Source organism: Lutra lutra, chromosome X (assembly GCF_902655055.1).
Source record: "Lutra lutra chromosome X, mLutLut1.2, whole genome shotgun sequence".
In the NCBI taxonomy this organism is placed as follows: domain Eukaryota; kingdom Metazoa; phylum Chordata; class Mammalia; order Carnivora; family Mustelidae; genus Lutra; species Lutra lutra.
This window is the reverse complement of record NC_062296.1, coordinates 27627440-27649360: the sequence shown is the minus strand read 5'-3', so window position 1 is coordinate 27649360 and position 21921 is coordinate 27627440. Positions and strand designations below refer to the sequence as shown.

General features: G+C 42.7%; 1 protein-coding gene across 3 annotated transcripts; it reads right to left on the bottom strand.

The window, feature by feature from the left end:
• Positions 1–4506: 4506 nt before the first annotated feature.
• On the bottom strand, positions 4507–21851 carry UPF3B (UPF3B regulator of nonsense mediated mRNA decay). 3 transcript variants are annotated; one of them, XM_047714928.1, is made up of 12 exons: positions 21589–21851; positions 20595–20701; positions 20123–20229; positions 15801–15899; positions 14408–14518; positions 12706–12749; positions 12048–12230; positions 11604–11642; positions 9670–9830; positions 9048–9348; positions 5419–5526; positions 4507–4632 (listed from the first exon to the last, which is right to left on the bottom strand). In XM_047714928.1, the coding sequence occupies exons 1-12, from the start codon at positions 21742–21744 to the stop codon at positions 4624–4626; spliced, it is 1425 nt and encodes a 474-aa protein (XP_047570884.1). In that variant the 5' UTR covers positions 21745–21851; the 3' UTR covers positions 4507–4623. The 3 variants fall into 3 exon arrangements, with proteins under 3 accessions (XP_047570884.1, XP_047570883.1, XP_047570885.1); XM_047714927.1 differs by having other exon boundaries at positions 4507–5526; positions 21589–21849; XM_047714929.1 differs by lacking the exon at positions 11604–11642 and having other exon boundaries at positions 4507–5526; positions 21589–21847.
• Positions 21852–21921: the final 70 nt, after the last annotated feature.

The window sequence follows — 21921 nt, the reverse complement described above, 5'->3', positions numbered from 1 at the left end:
GGCTTCACATGTCCACAACTGAGTGCCCCCGGTAGCCCCCTGCACCTCCAAACACACATGCACACACACCATTTTTCTTGAAGTCTTCCCCATCTGAATTCTTTCTCCATCCTTCCCGTTGCTTAAATAATCTTTGACTCTCTCACCCCCCAAATCTGATCAGTCAGCAAATTCCGTGGGCTCTAGCTACAAAATATGTTCGGAATGTGATCACTTCTGGCTACTTCCACTGCCACCATCCCGGGCCAGGCGACCATCATTTCTCCACTGGATTACTGCAATAACTTATCCTTTGTCCTTGTTTCCCTTGCGTTGGTCTGTTTTCAACACAGCAGCCAGAGTGATCCTTTTATTTTAAAAGATCAAGTCAGATTATATCACACCTCTGCTCAAAACTTTGGGGTGGTTCCTATATCACTGGGAAGGAAAGTCTTGACTCTGACCTGTAGGATCTTGCCCCCGTTAGCTCTGACTTTACTCCATCCCTTTTGGCAGACCTTCTCCTTGCTCATTCTACTCCAGCTGTCATGGCCTCTTTGCCGTTCCTGAGCAGGCCAGGCACATTCCTACCCCTTTTTCACATACTTTTTCCTTTGGAGGCTTGTACCCCCCAGATACCCATGGAGCTAGCTCCCTCATTTCCTTCTCAAGTCTTTACTCCGAAGTCACCTCATTTAGGCCTTTCAACCCCCAACCATGAACATCATATTCCCTTTCCCTGACATTATTATTATTTTTAATTTATGACAGAGAGATAAGCGATAGAGGGAACACAAGCACAGGGGAGCTGGAGAGGGAGAAGCAGGCTTCCTGCTGAGCAAGAAACCCAACTTGGGGCTTGATCCCAGGACCCTGGGATCACGACCCGAGCCGAAGGCAGACGCCAGACTGAGCCACCCAGGCGCCCCTCCATGACTTATTATTTCTCTCAAGCACCTGCCACTTTCTTTTTAAGTAATCTCTACACCTGACATGAGGCTCGAACTCCCAACCCGGAGATCAAGAGTCACATGCTCTACTGACTGAGCCTGCCAGGAGCCCCGCACTTGTCACTTTCTGATAATGCTTATTTTGCTTGTTTTATTTACTTTCTCCACTTGAATATAAGCTCCATGAAGGCAGGAATTTTGTTTTGTTCACTGATGGAACTCCGAAGTCTAGAACATACATAGCTCATGGTGTACGCTCAAGAAGTAGTGAATGAATGAATGAATAATGGGAACCCGCACAAGGGCAGTGAAGGGAGTGGGGGGGGAGAGGAATTGGACAAACGATACAGTGATTGGCTGTAGGGAGTGAGGATGGAGTCAAGTGCGACCCTCAATGCTTAGTGGGTAGGGGGTTGACATCCTCGACGAAACAGGACGGGGAGGAACCTGAGTTCAGTTTGGGACCAGAGATCCATGGCGGTCATTTGGGCATAGATGTCTAGTAGACAGCTGCATCTGAGGTTAGGGGGGTGGTCAGGGCCAGAGATACTCAAAGTCTAGAAATACAGATGTTATGCCTTACATTACAGTAATAATGGACAATTATGTATTTACCCATCTCCATAGTAGGAACTTGATAATTACTGAAAATTATTTGGTGATTGAATAAATGTGAGTTTTCTAAGGATGGCTAATCCTATGTATGTAGCTGTCAATATATTCTCTCCAAGAATTCACATGGGAACCTAACTTTGCTACCTTGCTTTCTTTAATAATGACGTAAGTGGTCGTAATAGATTTTTGTGGTATGGAATACAGCCCCAGAGATTATAAAGAAAATTCTGGGCAGGACCCATAAAAAGATAAAACATACAGAGTTTCTGGGGCACCTGGGTGGCCCAGTCGTTAGGTGTCTGCCTTCGGCTCAGGTTATGATCCCAGGGTCCTGGGATCGAGCCCTGAGTCCTACATTGGGCTCTCTGTTCAGCAGGAAGCCTGCTTCCTCTCCCACTCCCCCTGCTTGTGTTCCCTCTCTCGCTGTTTCTGTCAAATAAATAAAATCTTCTATAAAAAAAAAACGTGCAGAGTTTCTGTATAGCAACAAACGGGCTACAAAACTCTTACTAACCTTCCTCCTATGGAATTAAAGGTAGCATCTGTGAATAGCACAGAGAGTTAGATCTTCACTAATTACGAGTTGAATTACTACCTCGGGACTACCTGCTGTCTGCCTGCCGGGAAAAGGGGTGCGGGTCCTGATTTTGAAGGCCTGAGTACCCAAAGCCATCCATTTGTCACTGCCTTGAAGACCTAATCCCACTGCCCTCGCTCTTTGAATTTTTCTGCCTGCTTCCCTTGCATCACTGTCCACCAAAGCAGCAAGCGCCCCGGGGCTCTAAGTATCACGAGGGCGGGGACCTCGTTCGCTACCACCATAGTCTGTAGTCTTCGTGCCAGCACGCAGGAGGTGTTCCACGGATGTTCTGCTATCCAGTGTCTTAGCTGTCTCCGTCCTGTTGTTATCCCCCAAAAACAAACTGAACCTTTATCTGAAGGAGGCAAAAACAGAACGAATGCTTTCCTGTTGTTTGTAGCAGCTGGTGTTCACAGAGACCTTAAATGATGAGTTACGAGGAAGTGGTCCTCGCCCCCTCCCTCCCAGGAGAGCCAGGGGAGTCGGCCAGGGAGAGCAAGGCGGCCCTGCGGGAAGGAATTCGGTGAGATTTCAACTGCTGGGCAGGGCGGAGGGCCCTCCGGTAGTCTCGCCGGTTGATCTGGTTGCGGGGTTGTCTCTGGCAACACTTGGCAGCTTAGGGGCAGGTGCGGCCCACACCTGGCCGTGCCGTCCTAGCCCTCCTTACATGGTGCACCTCGCTCTGGTGATTTCTAGTTGCTTCTTGCCACCACCAGACTATGGTTTCTCAAAGACAAGGACTCGGGTCCTGGACCCCCGGGGCCTAGCCTACTGCCGGTGATCAGTGTTTGCGGAAGTGAATATGTAAATGGAAAAACGTTAAGGGGCGTAGGGAAGCGCGGTTTACCGAGTCCGGCCTGGCAAGGGTGAGTAGAACAAACGACGGAGGTGTTGATGGGAACACAGCCTCGAGAGGCCTGGCTGCAGGTCCCAGGCTGGGGAGGGAGGCAAGTGACACCAGCTCAGGACTGGCGGCTGCGGGGCGTTGCTTCTCCTTCTCTCCCCCGTGCTGCCCTGCTGTCACCTGCCTTCCCAGGAGACCTAGTGGACAATCGCTTCCCTTGGGTCTTTCTGAGGTTTCCTTTTGGCTTCTAAACATGCTTTGGTAGTTCTCGTATTTAAAATAATCCTTCCTGGGCGCCTGGGTGGCTCAGTGGGTTAAGCCGCTGCCTTCGGCTCAGGTCATGATCTCAGAGTCCTGGGATCGAGTCCCGCATCGGGTTCTCTGCTCGGCAGAGATCCTGCTTCCCTCTCCCTCTCTCTCTGCCTGCCTCTCCATCTACTTGTGATCTCTCTCTGTCAAATAAATAAATAAAATCTTAAAAAAAAAATAATAATCCTTCCTCGCTGCCATTTACCTGTCTCCATTTTTCTCACTGCCAAACGTCTTATGCTGTAACCATTCTCAACCTAGTCTGGCTTCCAGTCCCTGTAATTCCAGGTCATCAGAGATTTGTAGAAAACCATGGCCTTTTTCTCAGGCATCACACTTGACCTTCCAGCAGCGTCCAACCCTAATGGCCACTTCCTTTGCCTTCTTCAATTTTTCGGGTTAGGGAGTATTGGAGTCTGCCGGTTTCCCACCTCCTCTCTGGCTATCCCTTTTCTGTCTTTGACGGTGCTTTTCCTTACCTGTAACCTTATGGTTCTTCAAGGCTGGGCCCTAGGTCTGCTTGTTCTTTCTTCACTTGCTTTCCCTAAGTGACTAAATCTAGACCCATGGATTCAATGGTCATCTAAAACAGACGAATTCCCCATCTGTACCTCCAGCCCAGACCTCTTCTCTGAGCTCCAAGGTCCATTCATCCAGCTGCCCCATCCACATTTCCTACCTGCCACTCGCCCCTCCCTGTAACGTGGTTTCTGCCTCAGCAGTTCACTACTGACCTCAATACTGCCAAGCCCGGTGAACACATCTCAGCTTCCCTGACCTCTCTGAGGCGTGGGCCGCTGCCAGCCATTCTCTTTGAAATTTGCCCTTCCCGTATTTTAGTCTCTTTCCCAGCTGAGGACCATTCTTTTAGTCATCTTCGATCCTCTTTACCTGCCTCCCGGGATACTGGTTTCTCAAAGCTGAGTTAAACTAAAACGGTCACTTACTAAGTAAGGGCAGACTGATGCCACGTGAGGAGAAGCCGGCAGGATGGACATGAAGCAGCAGCTCAAGGATATTGTCCAGACATTTTGTTTTTTGTGGAACAAGAGTAGTGAGCCATGATTTGATCTTCTTGGTGGGAAGAATAAAGGCATAATGCCAGTGAAGGCAGAAATGAGTATCCTTCATCCCCTTTCAAAATACCGAAGAGGTAAATTCAGTATCGAAAATTTAATGTCTCAAAATGAGTAGCTATTTAGTAGTTAACAAATACACTGAGCTTCACACTTGAGCGATGCTGTTATTTATTGACATCAATGCAAAACAAGCCAGGACTAAAAGTTGCTATTTGACAGGAACAAATATTGGTACGGTTTCCTTCCTGGAGAGGGTGTGCACTCAGATCAAGAGACCTAAGATTAAAACAAAGACTGGATTGTCAAGAACCAAACAAGGGTTAAAATTTTACTTATTAATATAAAAACTGCTAAAGGCAAAAAAGGAGATGTTTAAAAATACTCTTTGTGCTAAGCTCATGTAAGCAAACAAAAAACTAAAACTAATCCTAAAACTTTAGGACACAGGATATAGACACGACAGGACTGTTTAAGTTTTTGTACAGGCAAAAATTTGTTATATCCTCCACTGTCCTTGTACTACAATTACATGTTTGTTGCACCTACACTACACAAAGTCAAGTTACCACCGACAATGAATGTAACTAGATCTGAACAAGACTTCACAGTGACTCTGTTCCACTCAAATGAAGAGAATTCAATCCAGGATTTCACAAACCTTGCTTTCAGAACCAGCTGTCCTTTTTCCCCCCTCCTTGTGTCATGCCTAATGAAGTCCTCACCTGACCTTTCCTGCCTGCAAATTGCAATGCATGTCCTCTCCTCCATCTTTGTCTGACACTTTAAAGTTAATTTGTAGGAACTGCATAAAAAATGAAATTGAACTTCCAACCTGAACCTGCGGTCAGGTTCCTGCTTTGACGCAAAGAAAAAAAACAGACTCCTCCGCAGTGTACCCCACTAGCACAGCGATCCCCTTTCTCTCTCTCTACTCCTTTGCCCTGAAGGCACTTCTGGATTGCTTAATACATGCTCTTTGGCTGCCTAGACAGTCAGGACACCAAAGGCCTTCTGGACTTATCACTCCTCTCCTCCTTCTTTTCTATGGCTAATACCACTTTCCTGCTTTTTTTCTACTGCTGAATCTCCAGACTTGGTGCTGTCATCAGGCGGACAGAGTCGATTTCGGCTTCGAGCTCCTGGTTGGTAAAGCTGCATTGCTGGGCGATCCTAAAGTAAAATTAAATGTTAATGTTACAACACTGCTACTCAACATTTATAGGGGATTTTCAGAGTCATAAGTTATGTATTGATGTATACCAAAAACAACTCCTACGAGATCAAACCGACAGTACTGATGGTTAATTTGCCTCTAACTGCCCACTTCCTTTCCCCATCTCCAAATAAAAGCAATCATTTTCTAAGTATTATTTTATATCCCTACGATACGTTTTCAATACATCTAATTTTCTTAACCATCTCAAGATAAACTGAATTAGCTTGAATTTCCTTTATTTTGAAACCTCAGCCATTGCCTGTCTCTCTTCCCCATCAGTAAACTGACTTTAACATTCACTACCACGTAAGAAGATCATAGGAGTAAAACAGTAATAAAGAATGCAGTCTTAAGTGGAGACCTCCCTGAAATTATGAGCTCGGACCCTATGCAACTTGCCACAAACATGATTATTTCTTAATTCATGTATGGCAACTTAACACCCCAGCCTGAGACTCTCTAGGTGGCATTTTAGATCTCAAATTCCTAAATAAGCCTCAATAAAGTCATCACGTACCTCTCAGTTCAAGTAACGTGTGTGGTTTATGACAGAAGGATCCTGGGAAACTTAGACGTTAGGCCCTTTTTGAATTCAACAAAAAATCACATGAGCCTTCCTTACCCTTTCTCCCTGGTGTATGAGAGTTAGCCTTAAAGCATTATTCTCAACTGAACAATTCCAGCAAAATGTTTCACTATTTTTATAAGATGAAATGTTGAAACAGGTTAAGATTCCTGCATAGTATTTAATGAAATGGATGATGGGGCTCCCACTGTGCAAAGAAGGAACAATGTAAACATCAACAAGGACAATGACTGGTAACAACAAGTTGGAATGTGCCAAATATTTCTAAATCCACAAATTATTGCGACAAAACAAAACTCACTGATTACCTAGAAGTGGCTGGGACACCAGCTCATTACTCTGAATGCTGGTACATAAAGGGAAAGGAACAAGTGTTTATCCTGCCTTTCCTGTATAAACTGAATTTTGGGCTAAATTTTTTTTAAAATTTTTTAAAGATTTATTTGATAGAGAGAGAGAGAGCACAAGTAGGCAGAGAGGCAGGCAGAGAGAGGGTGAAGCAGGCTCCCCGCTGAGCAGAGAGCCCAATGAAGGGCTCAATCCCAGGACCCTGGGATCACGACCTGAGCTGAAGGCAGAGGTTTAACCCACTGAGCCACCCAGGCGCCCCTCAGGCTAAAATTTTTTATGGTAGATGGATCAGGCTTTACCATACCTGAACCTACTGATCAGTTGTTTTTTCAACTTTATCACCTAGAGAAATTTTAAATCTATAGAAATGTTGCAAAACTTGTGCAATGAATACCTAATACCCTTCTCTTAAGAAGAGAAGGAGAAGAAAACATTTTGTCACATGCTCCTTCTGTCTCTAGTACACATATATACATGTGATTTTTACAGAATCATCTGCGAGCAAGCTGCAGATGTTACGACCCTTCATCCCTAAATATTTCAGCTTGTATATCCAAAGAACAAGGACATCCTGTTCCGTAACCACAATACAATTGCTATTGCTTGATCAGAACATTACACTAGAAAGACACCCATAGGTCACATGCTTCCTGATATGATGCAACAGGAAGTACACAACACAATCTATGAAGTATTCTCTTTTTCAGATTTTATTTTTAAGTAATCTCCACACCCAGTGTGGGGCTTGAACTCACAACCCTGAGATCAAGAGTTGCATGCTCTACTGACTGAGCCAATCAGGCACCCCTCCATCTCATGAAGCATTCTTTTTTTGTTTTTTAAGATTTCTTTCTTTATCTGAGAGAGAGACAGTACAGAGAGAGGGGCAGAGGGAGAGGGACAGGAGAAAAGCAGACTCCACTAAGCACAGAGCCTGATGTGGGGCTCAATCCACAACCCTGAGATCATGACCTGAGTCAACTGACTGAGCCACCCAGGTGCCCCAATCTATGAAGTATTTTTGCCAAAAACAGAGCCTGAATATATTCAGGCCTGTAGGTGAGGAGCCACCTTTTTTTATGAATAGTCTGATTGGCACACATACTCATTCTTTGACATATTATCTATGCCTGCTTTCCTACAGAGTTTAGAGGTTCAAACAGAGACTATATAGCCCACAAGGCCTAAAATATTTACCATCTGGCCCATTTACAGAAAAAAATCTGCTGACCCCTGCCCCAGATAGAACTACTAGTTTTCAAGGAAACAGAGAAGATAGAGAAACATGTTAAATGGTACCACAGGGATATAATTAGCCCAACCAATTTAGAGCCGAGAGCTCCTCTGGACAAACTGGTTTCTGAAGCAAATAAATGGCAGGAAAACAAAAGGAGGGGAGGTTATTTAGATTAAGAGACTTGAAGGATACAATTTGTGGACATTGTTTAGAGCCCGTAAAGAAGTTATTAGTGAGACAATTCGGAAAAACAACATAGTAGCTAGGACATTAAGGAATTATTAGGGTTTTTTTTTTTTAGTATGAAAATGCTATTGGGATTGTATTAAGAAAAAGAATCTGGGGGCGCCTGCGTAGCTCAGTGGGTTAAGCCTCTGCCTTTGGCTGAGGTCATGATCTCAGGGTCCTGGGGTCAAGCCCCGCATCGGGCTCTCTGTTCAGTGGGGAGCCTGCCTCCCCTCTCTCTCTACCTGCCTCTCTGCCTACTTGTGATCTCTCTGTCGAATAAATAAAATCTTAAAAAAAAAATCTGTCTCTAATACTGATGTATTTAAAGAAGATGATATGTCTAGGATTTGCTTGAAAATAATCCAGCGGCTCCTGGGTGGTACAGTCGGTTTAGTGTCCGACTCTTGATTTCGGCCCCAGTCCTGATCTCGGGGCTGTGAGACTGAGCCCCTTGTTGAGCTCTGCACTCAGTGTGGAGCCTACTTGAGATTCTCTGCCCCTCTCCCTTTGCCCCTCCTGCTCTTGCTCACTCTCTCTCAAATCAATAAATAAATCTTAAAAAAAAAAAAAAAAAAGAATCCAGGAGAGGTAGGGATGGGGCAGAGTAGAAGGGTTGGCCACGAGCTAGTAAGTGCTGAAGCTGGGTGATGTGTGTGTCATATTCTCTGTTCTACTTCTGTGTCTGTTTGAAATTTCTACAGTGTTAATAAAAGGACCCAACTGAGACTGAAAAAAAGTTGCAGATAGTTCAACTTCCTCTTTAAAAAAGTCTGTCATGGGGCACCTGGGTGGCTCAGTGGGTTAAAGCCTCTGCCTTCGGCTCCGGTCATGATCCCGGGGTCCTGGGATCGAGCCCCGCATCGGGCTCTCTGCTGAGCGGGGAGCCTGCTTCCCCCTCTCTCTCTGCCTGCCTCTCTGCCTACTTGTGATCTCTGTCTGTCAAATAAATAAATAAAATCTAAAAAAATAAATAAATAAAAAAGTCTGTCATAAACAGTGAGCTGGCCCTTTCCTTTACACTTGCAGGCAAAAAAAAAAAGCCTCATGAAAAGAGATACAACGAAAAGCAGCACCTTGTTTCTTATGCGATCTCTCTTAACCACTTCCTCTTTCTTTTCAGTTTTTTCTGAGCTGCTTACTGATTCTGTGCTTTCAGTCTTCTTTCCTTTATCCCGAAGGGCTTCTTTCTCTTTTTTCAATTCTTCTTCCTTTCTTTTAAAAGCCTTCTCCTTCTCATAGCGCTCCTTCTGCCTGCGGCGCTCCTCTTCCTGCCGCTTCAGCCTCTCCCTCTCCCTCTCCCGCAGGATGCGCTCTTGGTCTCGCTCGTAGTCCCGCTCCCGCTCCCGGTAGTCTCGGACACTCTCCTCTTCGGGCCTGCATGGGAAACAGATCTGAGCGGACACCCTCAAAGCCTGTCTGGTCACGCATGCACATGTCTCTGATTAGGACTTGGCCACTACAGTGAGGAGGCACTTCTGGAGCAGAGTAAAAAAATACTAGCATTTTGAAAAACAGTTAAAAAAAAAAGTGCACACCAGAAGTCATTTGCCCAGATTGAGGTGCTAGAATGTTTGAAACCTCTCTTCTCATCCTCCTACCCCTCATAACTCAGGCACGAGTCTCGGACACGGCAGTAAAACTAGCACGTAGAAATATGCCATAAACAAGGGTACCAAAGAGCCCTTGACTACTGACCTCTTAGGCTTTTCATCTTTAGGTTCACCATCAGAGCGCTTGGGCAGGGTACAACTCTGCCCACTGGCTCTTTCATCATTCAGATTCTCTTTGTCCAGTTTCTTGGCTTTTTCTCTTTTATCTAATTCTTTTTCATCTCCTTTTTCTGGCTTCTTGAGTAGCTTTAAAGAGAACAAATTTATTCTTATTTTGAAGGGTGGGACATTTTCTTCTGATTCTATCAAAGAAAATAATATACTAAATATTTTGAATCTAGGCTATAGAAGGCCTCTTTCTGCAAATACTCTTCAACTTACAGGTGAATGACTAGAGCACAAGAGCAGTGATTGACCAAAAAGATGCCATTAATGTGAAAGTGTCATCCACTCAAAGTGGTTTAATCACTTGTGGCAATGGGATCAACACTCCTTTGGCTTTGGATGGGTCAGCCCACTTCCAAGTACTCCCTCTGTAGCAAATTGGCATATTGATATCACTTGATGCGGAAAATAAGCCACAAATTTAAAATGCTAGGCAGATTGCTGTTGGACCGTTTTCTGGTAGTACTTGGAATGACGAATGCCTTTGTCACCAAAGGAGAGATCCATTGCAAGAATAACCTTGCCTTGAGCCTGAGAATAACACACTTATGATGGTACAATCATAGTTTTCATTATTTGATTTAAAAATCCAAATACCTCACAGGACTGTGAAGTTCCATCTCTACTGAGTAGGAACTCTGCTCAATGTCATATATATGAGACACACACATATATGTGACAATGCAGTTCTAAAATAAATGTGCTTTATAAAGTCCAAATTGCTAACAAAATAGTTTCTTTCTCACACCACTGCCACGAACCTCTCTAGAATACCCCCAAGCGTCGGATATTCAGAGAGATTCTTAGGCAAAATGGAAGAATTTCGAGTCTCAGAGTGAAGGCATCACACAAAGCTTCGTCTCAGGGTGAAGGCAGCACACGGGTCACCAAGCGAAAGGCAAAGCAGCACAAGACTGAAGCGCGAAGTACTTCAGCGCGCAGCCACGGCAGACGGCAAGCCCGAGCTGGACACCGAGGAGGCACCAATGTAAAGCAAGGGCTCCCCGTGAGGCTTCATCTGGAGTGTTCTTATTTTTCCAATGAACATCTTTGTTAGAAGCCAGGATGTTCATTACTCTCTTAAGAACATTGATGAATGTTTCTAGTATGGCTGGCTCTACCTTCTGCCTTGCTGACAGGAATAGCAAGTCAGGTCGCATGTGGCATGGCAGAGAGAGAGATCACTAGAAGGAATGAAGATGGGAACCTTCCACCCCACTGCCAAGCTCCTTGTTGCCAATAATGAGCCCGGGAGAGCCTTGTGGGGAATAAACCCTGGCCTGCTTAGTTTTGTGGAGATAAAAGGAGACCCTGCCACCACCTCTGTGAGATTTTTTCTGACCTTCTCTAAAGTACTAGGTACTTCCCCAGAACGTTTGTGGGAGCAAGAGCTGCCCAAGCCATGCCCTCAGAAGGGAAGCAGTAAGGCTGGGATTTTTCTACAAGTTTTCCTCTTCCTAGATGCAGCGTGTCCATCAGAATCTGCCGCTCACAGATTCCCGGTAGATGAAAGAAGGTAATGGGGAAGCATGTGACACAGGGTATTTATCCCTAAATACTCCCACAAGGCAACCAGTTAGGAGGGGCACGTGAAGAGAAAGAGCTCTTTAGGCACAGCTGTCCTCTAGCTGTATATTGTGGAAGCTTCTGGGTACCCAGCAGAGCATCAGGAAGGCACCTGGGCTTCCTTCTAAGGTAGGAATTTAAAATGGCTCAGATTTGAAGAAGACTCAAGTCAGGGAAGAGTTTTCTACAGGTTATCATTACCACCACCACCAAAAGGACTTATTATTAACTAAGACCTGTGTGTGTGACATGATACTAGATGCTCTGTATCATGTACTTGGTCCTTACATTTTTCTGATTCACAGCTTGTAACAGAAACCTGTGTACCTGAAGACAGTGGAAAACAAACAGATGAGGCAACTTCATGTATCAAATGTGAAGGAAAAGCTGAATAAAACCCACACTTCATGCCAGCCAGCCCTAAGCCCTTACTTATGAAGAACTGAGAGAATAATAATCCAGACATTGAACATTCGCAATGATAAAAATAATGCAGATCTTCACTGAAGAAATATCATGTAAGTTACTTAATCTGTTGAAATTATCTCGAATTTTAAAAAATAATACTATTAGCAGTATTGAAAAGATTCCTGTTGGTTCACCTCCCCCCGCCAAAAGACAACAACAAAACCAAAAAACTGTATTCACACCAACACAAGATGCACGCATATTTAACGAAGTAGACACATGCGATTTTTAGCAACATGCAGTCAATTTAAGTTATTTTCATACCTTAATCTTTGGTTCATCCTTTAATTTGTCCCTTTCTGGAACTCTGTCTATCTTCTTCAGCTTTTCTATGTCTTTCCTTTTTCGTTTTTCTTCTTCTTTCCATTTCCTCCTCTCTTCTTCCCTTTGTCTTTTCCTTTCTATTTCTCGCCTCCTCCTTTCTTCTCTTTTTTCTTCTCTCATTCTCTGGAAAGAAACATCAACATAAGCCTTCCAACAAGATAATCTCCACCAGAAACTTAATCCCGAAGGTATGGTGGGCACCCACTAAATTGGATCGTCTTTCCTTCCTACTTTCTACAAAGGGGCATCCTATCTCTTTAACCCCCTCCCCACCCCATTGTGAATATGAGAATAAAGACCAGGGCCTGCTGGTATCAGTCTCCCACTGTTGACTTGCTATATTTCCAGAGACTTTCAGAAAATCAAGGGAGTGTCTCTGGAATAAGCTAAAGACTCTCTGGGTTTGCAGAGTGAATCCTTGGCCCAACAACCAGACCGAAGGAGCGGGCCAGAGAGTGAGGCCAGTGAGCCAAATCTTTAAAGAATAAGGGTGGAAAAAGCAGCTATTTCTCCTCTAGGATCCCAATGCTCATATGTTTACAGACCATGAACCAATGAAATAAAAGTATTGAGAAAACTATAAAAACAAAAGGTTTACCTGCTTGTTTTTCAGGAAGCTCAAAAGTGGGGTTGTCTTTTTAGCTACATAAATGTAAACAGATTATTAATAATACTTATCCACCCCTAGAAAGGATTCCATTTTCTGACATTCCCTGCCAACCACCCAAGGTGGGAAAAGTATACCCCTTAAAACAATTCACACGTACGTTATCAGAAAGAAGTTTCACAATATTCTACTTCAGTTCTGAAGGTTTAAAATACTTTTTAAAAAGTGAAGAAATTCAAATTAAAACAATTTCTTAAAAGAGCAATTCCCAGTGTTGGTGAGAATGGAGTGCAAAGGACATTCTCTTGTTTTACAGATGGAAACATAAATCTGTTCAACTGGGAAGAAACTGAAGGAGCTAAAAATATCTAATCTTTCTGACCCCACAATTCCACTTCTGGGAATTTATTCTAAGGAAACCATTAGAGATGGGCTTATATTCTGCATCTATCAATAAAAACTATTTTAGGGGGCCCGTGGTTGGCTCAGTTGTTTAAGCATCTGCCTTCAGCTCAGGTCATGATCTCGGGGTCCTCGGATTGGACCCCGTGGGCTCCCTGCTCATTGAGGAGTCTGCTTCTCCTTCTGCCCCTCCCTCCGCCCCCCTCCCCGCTTGTGCTCTCTCTCAAATAAATGAACAAATCTTAAAAAAAAAAAGTTTTAGAAGAATATGTAATTCTCAATATTCTGAATAATGCTATCTAGTCTTGTAATTAGGGTTTTTTTTAGTGTTTTGTGTTTTTGTTTGTTTTTAGAGAGACAGAGAGCAGGGAGGGGCAGAGGGAGGGAGAGAGAATCTTTTTTTTTTTTTTTTTTTTTTTTTTTAAAGATTTTATTTATTTATTTGACAGAGAGAAATCACAAGTAGGCAGAGAGGCAGGCAGAGAGAGAGGAGGAAGCAGGCTCCCCGCTGAGCAGAAAGCCTGATGCGGGGCTCGAACCCAGGACCTGGGATCATGACCTGAGCCGAAGGCAGCGGCTTAACCCACTGAGCCACCCAGGCGCCCCAGGGAGAGAGAATCTTAAGCAGGCTCCATGCTCAGTGTGGAGCTCAGCGCGGGGCTTGATCTCATGACCCTGAGGATCATGACCTGAGCCAAAATCAAGAGTCGGGATGCTTAACTGACTGAGCCACCCCAGCACCCCACCTTATAGCTGGCTTTTTGAAAGCATACTTCCTTTGGATAAATTCCTAAGAGTGGAAATCTTGGGTCAGGGGCTTTGCTTATGATTAGAGCTGATAGAGGAGTGACCATTTATTACTAGAAGAGTGACAATTTACTACTAGAACATCCAAACTAGACTTTCTCAAGAAGTCTTCAATTTTGCAGCAACTAATTTCACCTTTTGATATTTTCAATTTTTTTTCAGGAATGTGAGCTGCTTGTTACTAGAAAATACCAGTTCATCTTCAAAGGCTTACCAATATCTAAAGGTCCCATGGGTCTTTAGACTTTTTCCATTTATATTTATGTGACATTAAAATAGGTCCCAGAGAATTTTGCCCATCTTCTCAAAGCATTTACATAACCCTGTGAGGCAGGTACTATCTGCATTTTACAGCAGAAGAAACAGAGGCTCAGAGAACTTAGTGCCTTCCCCATGGTCACACAGCTAGTAACTGCCAGAAGTGGGAATCAGACAAGTCTTCTGAAGAAAAAGCAATTGTCCTTAATTCCTATTGCCCACTTACCTATTAATTCTCTATTTTTTGCTTCTATTTCCTCTAGCAGTGTCTCTGGAGTAGATGTCATTTTCTCATTATCTGCAGCATAACTTTCCAAAAATTTTCTATATTCTGGATCTAAATCATTGTTTAAGTAAACAGAAAATATAGTAGACTTTAACAAAACTTTCATGGAATATTAAAAATAAACCTAAACACACCCACTAGACCATTTAGGGCTTTTTCGGTCCCTTACTCTCAGAACTCCTATCCCCCGTACATACTAAGGGAGCCTGGTATAAGGTGGAGTCAGGGATAATTAGACGCCACAGGAATGTTAAGTAGTTTGGTTTTAAAAGTCACTGCTCCAACTAACCCAGAGTCACACTTACGTGAGAACTGAAAGTTGTAGTTACGGGACCTTCACAGTATTAACAGATAGCATGTAAGCAATTCCTGTGTATGTATACCTCGCTTTAAGTAAACCCAACACCTGAAAATCAGGTGTTCCAGAAAGGTAATTTGAGGTCCTACATGCTGCACTGGAGTTGATGGTAATTCCTGGAGTTGTTTTTTAGATGCATCTGACATCAGAAAGGGTAACACATCTGAGTCATTCCATGGCTTGTATTTGTGGAGTTTCTAGGCACTGGGAAGCTTATCACTGATCTGGTCTCCCAGATCTGAATCTGTGATATAACCAGTAAGTACCTGTGTGTTGAATCTTTTCCATGTTTTCTTTATAAAATACCTACTATAAAAAATAATGGAAATCAAACTAGACGATTCCAAAATGTCAATCAGATATAAAATATTACAGCTAAGGCCTTATCCAACATAACATTACACAGAGCTCAAAATACGGACCCAGTTTACCCCATATGGCAATTATTCTAGTTTTTCAGTTCCTCTATTCCAGTTCAATATAATTACTATGTGTGCAGTTTGCTGCATATTCAAAACCTAAAAAAAAAACAGGCCACTTCAGCTACTTTATATTGTTACCTGAGTATAAAAATTTTTCCATCCCATCTCTCAATGATAAACCTCCCCTCTATAAAAATGGAAACCAAAAAAAAAATCATAAAACAGTATGAGACCTTAAGGAGTTGCACTTCGATACATCTCATTTTCCCCCACTAATCAACAAACCAGTGGTAATTTACTGCTCAACAGTCAACAATATATTGCTCGACGGTGGAGGAATGAAATGGCAGTAGCTGGAAGAGTGGGAATTCTACAGGAAACCCACTTCCATTGTAACAATTAAACAAAGCTTTCAGCAGTGAATTACATTTCTCATGAACTGTATTCTGTATGTTTTCCTATTTAAAAGACTGGAATCCAATTAATTCCCACAAAGATGATATTTTTTAAAAACCCATGGCAAGAGCATGACATAACTAGAGCTATACTGTACCATCATCGATAGTCCCGACTTTGGTATCTCTTTTCTTAGTCTTCTTTTTTGCAGCTTTTTGAAAAGGTGCAAATTCTACTATAGCAGGATATTCCTGACCTGTTTAGAAAAAATACCACACTTGCTGTAACAAAAGAAGTCACAAAGTGGATGCAAGAGAGTCAACCCACTGCTCTCTAGGCCTCTTTGGTTGGGAGTCATCTGAATAGGGGCCTCTCAATGGGCATAAATCACAGGGGCACAACTAAAATCAGTGCGTTACCAAAGGAGCCCAAATTCGCACTGAAAACATAACGCAAAGATATGGCAGGGAAATACAATATTCACTTAAATTCAACTTCTACAAGTGTAATATTTTGATTTGTGGAGGGAAAAATCTACAGATCAATTTTCATTTAAAAAATACAATCAGGGGGCGCCTGGGTGGCTCAGTGGGTTAGGCCGCTGCCTTCGGCTCAGGTCATGATCTCAGAGTCCTGGGATCGAGCCCCGCATCGGGCTCTCTGCTCAGCAGGGAGCCTGCTTCCTCCTCTCTCTCTGCCTGCCTCTCTGCCTGCTTGTGATCTCTCTGTCAAATAAATAAATAAAATCTTTAAAAAAAAAATACAATCAGAAATCTCTAGACTAATCTATAGAGATACAAAGAAGATCAGTGACTGCCCAGAGCGGGGGGGGGGGCATAGTTGGGGGAGAGTGGGGAATGACTGCTAAGGAATATGGGGTTTTTCTTTGGAGTGCTAAATGTATTCTAAAATTAGATTGTGGCAATAGCTGCACAACTCTGTGAATATACAAAAAAACACTTTAAAAGGGTGAATTTTATGGCATGTGAATCACATCACAATAAAACTGTTATTAAAAAAAATACACCAGGGGGGCGCCTGGGTGGCTCAGTGGGTTAAGCCGCTGCCTTCAGCTCAGGTCATGATCCCAGGTCCTGGGTTCAAGCCCCACATTGGGCTTTCTGCTCAGCAGGGAGCCTGCTTCCTCCTCTCTCTCTGCCTGCCTCTCTGCCTACTTGTGATTTCTCTCTGTCAAATAAATAAATAAAATCTAAAAAAACAAAACAAAACAAAAAAAAAACACCAGGAGACACCAAAAGCACAGGCAATGAAAATGAAAAATAGGTAAATTGAACTACATCAAAATTAAGAACTTCTGTGTATCTAAGGACAAAACAGAGTAAAAAGGCAACCTACGGAATGGGAGAAAATATTTGTAAATCATTTAACTGATTAGGGATCAATATACAGAATATATAAAGAACTCCTACAACTCAGTAACAATAAAAAACCCAATTAAAAAATGTTCAAAAGACTTGAATAGACATTTCTACAAAGATGATATACAAATGTCCAACAAGCATATGAAAAGATTAAAATATTACCTCACATCGGGCTCTCTGCTCAGCAGGGAGCCTGCTTCCTCCTCTCTCTCTGCCTGCCTCTCTGCCTGCTTGTGATCTCTCTCTGTCAAATAAATGAATAAAAAAAAAAAAAAAGAAATGCTAAAAAAAAAAAAAAAAAAGGGGGGCGCCTGGGTGGCTCAGTGGGTTAAGCCGCTGCCTTCGGCTCAGGTCATGATCTCAGGGTCCTGGGATCGAGCCCCGCATCGGGCTCTCTGCTCAGCAGGGAGCCTGCTTCCTCCTCTCTCTCTGCCTGCCTCTCTGCTTGTGATCTCTCTCTGTCAAATAAATGAATAAAAAAAAAAAAAAAAGAAATGCTAAAATATTACCTCACTAACCATTAGGGAAATGCAAATCAAAACCACAATGAGGTATCACCTCACACCCATTAGAATGGCAGCTTTTAAAGGAAAAAAAAACCAGAGAATAACAAGTGTTGGCAAGGACATGAAGAAATAAGAACCCTCATGCATTACTGGTAGGAATGTGAAATGGTGCAGCTGCTATGGAAAACAATATGGTGGTTCCTCCAGAAATTAAAAATAGAATTACATTATGACCCAGCAATTTCACCTTTGGGTATATATTCAAAAGAAGTGAAAGCAGAGACCTGAATAGATGTTTGTACACTCACATTCACAGGAGTATTATTTACAATAGTCAAAAGGCGGAAGCAACTCAGATGTCCCTCAACAAATAAATGGATAAACAAAATGTAGTGTGTACGTATACACACAATGGAGTATTACTCGGTCTTAAAAAGGAATTTCTGACACACCCTATAACAAGGATCAACCTTGAGGACATTATGCTAAATAAATAAGCCAACCTCAGAAAGTCAAATACTATATGGTTCCACTCACGAGATACCTAGAATGGTCAACTTTATACAGAATGATGGTTCACAGAGATAGAATGGTAGTTGCCAGGTGCTGGGAAGAGAAAGAAATGGGGATATGGGGACTTACTATTTAATGGGTATAGAGTTTCAGTCTTGCAAGATAAACAAGTTCTAGAGATTGGTTGCACAACAGTGTGAATGTACTCAACACTACTGAGCTATACACTTAAAATGGTTAAGATAGTAAATTTTATTTATGTGTATTTTACCACACTTAAAAGAATGTAAACAAAAAAAGGAATCAGGTTATAATATATGCAATAACACAGATGAATCTTGAAAACATGCTAAGTAAAAGAGGCAGTCACAAAGGCTACATATTATATGATTCTGTTTATATGAAATGTCCAGAAGAAGGAGAAGGGGAGATGATTGCTGACAGTTATAGCATTCTTTTTGGAGTAATGAAAACATTCCAGAATCACATAGTGGTGATGGTTGTACAACTTTGTGAGTATACTAAAAACCACTGAATTTTATGGTATGCGAGTTATATCTCAATACAAAATACCAAGTGACTGCTGGAAAAAGAAAATACACCAGATCCCTGCTCTAGAATAATGTCATAAACGGTATAAAACACTATCATTGGCATGTAGATGTGAGCCAGAATAGAGTAAGCAGAAATGACCAGAAGGCATCACAAAGTGGTCAGGGAGGAAACATGATCTTGGAAATCCTAGGGAATGCAGAATCAGATTAGCTTATTAACTGATCTATTTGAGAGAAGCAATAGGTAAACCAGACTGAAGCAGAATGAACTGTGGAAGAGGGGCTGGGAAAAAAAAAAACCAGAAGTGAGGCCAGGCTCTGAAGGACTCTTGACTACCAGGCTAAGGAATTTGGACTTTTCCCCCCTGCAACTGCTATCTTAAATCACTATTTTCAAAAACCCTCATTTCATGACAATATAACGGACTGAGTTAGTCATACAAAAATGAAAAAAGAAAAAGAAAAGTCAGTAAGTTTCGAGACAATGGTTGTCTAAGCATTAGGAGGAAAGGACACAATGTGAAAGTATTAGTAAGTAGACGAACAAGATATTCAAAAACAATAAATTAACAAGATCCATCACGTGTTTAATTATATGGAATAAGAAAGAGAAGAAAAAGTTAAAACACAGCTCAGATTTCAAGGAACACATTGCTATCTACTGGAATAAAGCTGGAGTGGATAAGTAACTGCTTTTGGTGGGGGAAGGGGACTGGGGATTAATAAAAGCTGATCAAACGTAGTGGCAATCCTTCAACTTTTATTGGCATATTCCCTGACAAAGATTTCATTTTTACCAACTTTGAAGTAATACTGAGAAACAGCCCAACAAAAAGATACATCATTTACCTATGATCACAAAGCCAAAAGAAAAGTGATAAATGGCAGCTTGGACATTCTCTGGCTAAATTCCCTGACCACTTTGCTGCAAGTGGCAGATAATAAATAAAAAGAGAGTTAAGGCTGAAGTTTTTCTTCCCTACAGACTCCTGGATACAAAGTGAGAGATCATCCAGTTCGATGTTTTAAGTACAAATACAAATTAGAAAGTTGAACCGTATTCCAACTGGGAATTACTGGCTTAAAGGATTTAAATTAAAATAAATAAATCAATGTTGGCCCTTGAAGCAAGATGTCAAGTAAATATTTAAAATATGTCGTACAAGTTCAAAGAGTCATTTATCAGTATTTACTGCTATAACTAGTAAATAGTCAAAACAACAGATCATCTAATCCAGGGCAAACAAAACTGCCACAGGAAGAGAAAGCAGTGGTAATTTCATTCAGCGGATCAAACTACAAAAGTAACAGGTTAATAAAAATACCCAAGGGCTGTGAAAAGTCACACATCTGTTTTTAAGACTGCAGTAAGCTCAGCAAATGTGTAAAACTCTCCAAATGTTGCACATTTTATCACCCAGAATTTTAGAAAAGCTATGAAGGCATTGAGAAAACACTGTGATACACACATTGTCTTAAACATACAAATGACAAAGAAACTCCCCTTCAGTTACAAGGACTCACCTTTATTGTCAAGGAATACATAACCATCAAAGCGATCCCTGAACAAAATAATGTCCTCTTGGTTTTTAAAGTTGATGTATGCTCTGGCATACATATGAGGATACAGACTGCAGAGAGGAAAGCAATTATGTAAATGTGCTTGCAGGTGTCTGGCTGAATTACAAGTATGCATATATTGTAAGACACAAGTTCAAAAATCAAATAGAAACAATACGATAGGGGCGCCTAGGTGACTCTGTGGGTTAAACCTCTGCCTTTGGCTCAGGTCATGATCTCAGGGTTCTGGGATCCACTCCCACATCGGGCTCTCTGCTCAGCAAGGAGCCTGCTCCCCGCCCCCCTTTCTGCCTACTTGTGATCTCTCTCTCTGTCAAATAAATACATAAAATCTTAAAAAAAACACAGTAGGATAAAAAAAGAATGGATGAAAAATTTTCATTTACCCCCACCCTCTTTTATTTATTCATTTTACCTAGTATCATTAGAAAAAAATTCAAAATAATCATGCTCCGGCATAGGCTGAAGATGTTCCTGAAGTTGCTCCTTGGTCAAAGTGGGAGGTAATCTCCGAATTACCACCTTAAGAAATGAATGAGGAAAATCAAATTAGTACAAATCAGTTTTCTGTCATACCTGAATCACTGCCCCTGAAAATAGACGGTCTTTAAAAGATGAGCTCACTTATAAAAACCCAGTAGAAAACTATTCTAATGCCCAGAATTACTCAAACATAGTAATAATGCCGTTTTTATAAACTCTTAGAAATGAGAACTGCATGGAGAAAGGAAAATCTTAAGGTTCTATTAAACGGAAGCCCCGCAGTTCACTTTTTTTTCTCATCATTTTCTAGCACCCATTTTTCAATAGATGTATTAGCAAGAAATTAGTAGGCTAACCCTGGTCTTTCTGGGTGCCAGGAACATTTGACTTATTATCGCCCTACCACATCCGACACATCGTAAAACAAAATCCTTCCTCATTCAGCGTAAAGAATTAAAAACTCTAAGGAATACTAAAAGTTCCGTCGTTGCTCCCCAAATAGGATGAAACTGACCTGGTCCCCGGACCATTAATCCCCCCCCACTCACGCTCAACTCGCCTCCATTAATACTCCTCCCACCCCTGCTGGCCCCCTCACCATTTAATAATCCCCCTCCAATTAGCCTTTTAATTCCTCTTTCTCTTTACTGTCGCTCCCCCTCCATCATCTTACAGCTCTGACCTAAAGCTTCTCGTCTGGGAATCCCCCCCCCGCGTTTTCTCTCACTCGCACCCCGGGGCTTGGCCGAAAGGGGAACCACCCCCCCATCTCGGACGAATGGATGAAAACAGGGTGACGCGATTTCCACTCAGGTGAAGAAACAGAAGCGCAGACTGGGAGAGGAAGAGGGCAGCCCCATTCCCAACCATCCTCGCGGGTGGCGGACCCGTCCCGCCCTCTCCCGGGCCAACAGCCGGCCAAGCACCTTGCTCAGCGCCTCTTTCTTCTCCTTATTTCGATCCTGCTTATCTTCCCCTTTGGCGGTGTCGCCCGAAGCCCCACCGCCGCTGCCTGTGGCCCCCGGGGGAGTCAACAGGGTTACTCGCTTCTCTTTAGGCCTATGCTCCTTCTCCTCCTTCATGGCCACGGCTTCGCTCCTCACAGAGGCTGCCCGGCCTAAACGCCGCTACGCCGGGCACCTACGACGCCCGGCCCACTCCCGTCGAGTTCCGCCCCCAACAAGCGCCCCTGGTGATAAGCCAGGCCCCACGTTCCATTGGGTCCCGCCAAAATCTCGCGAGACTTCAGGGCGCTAAGC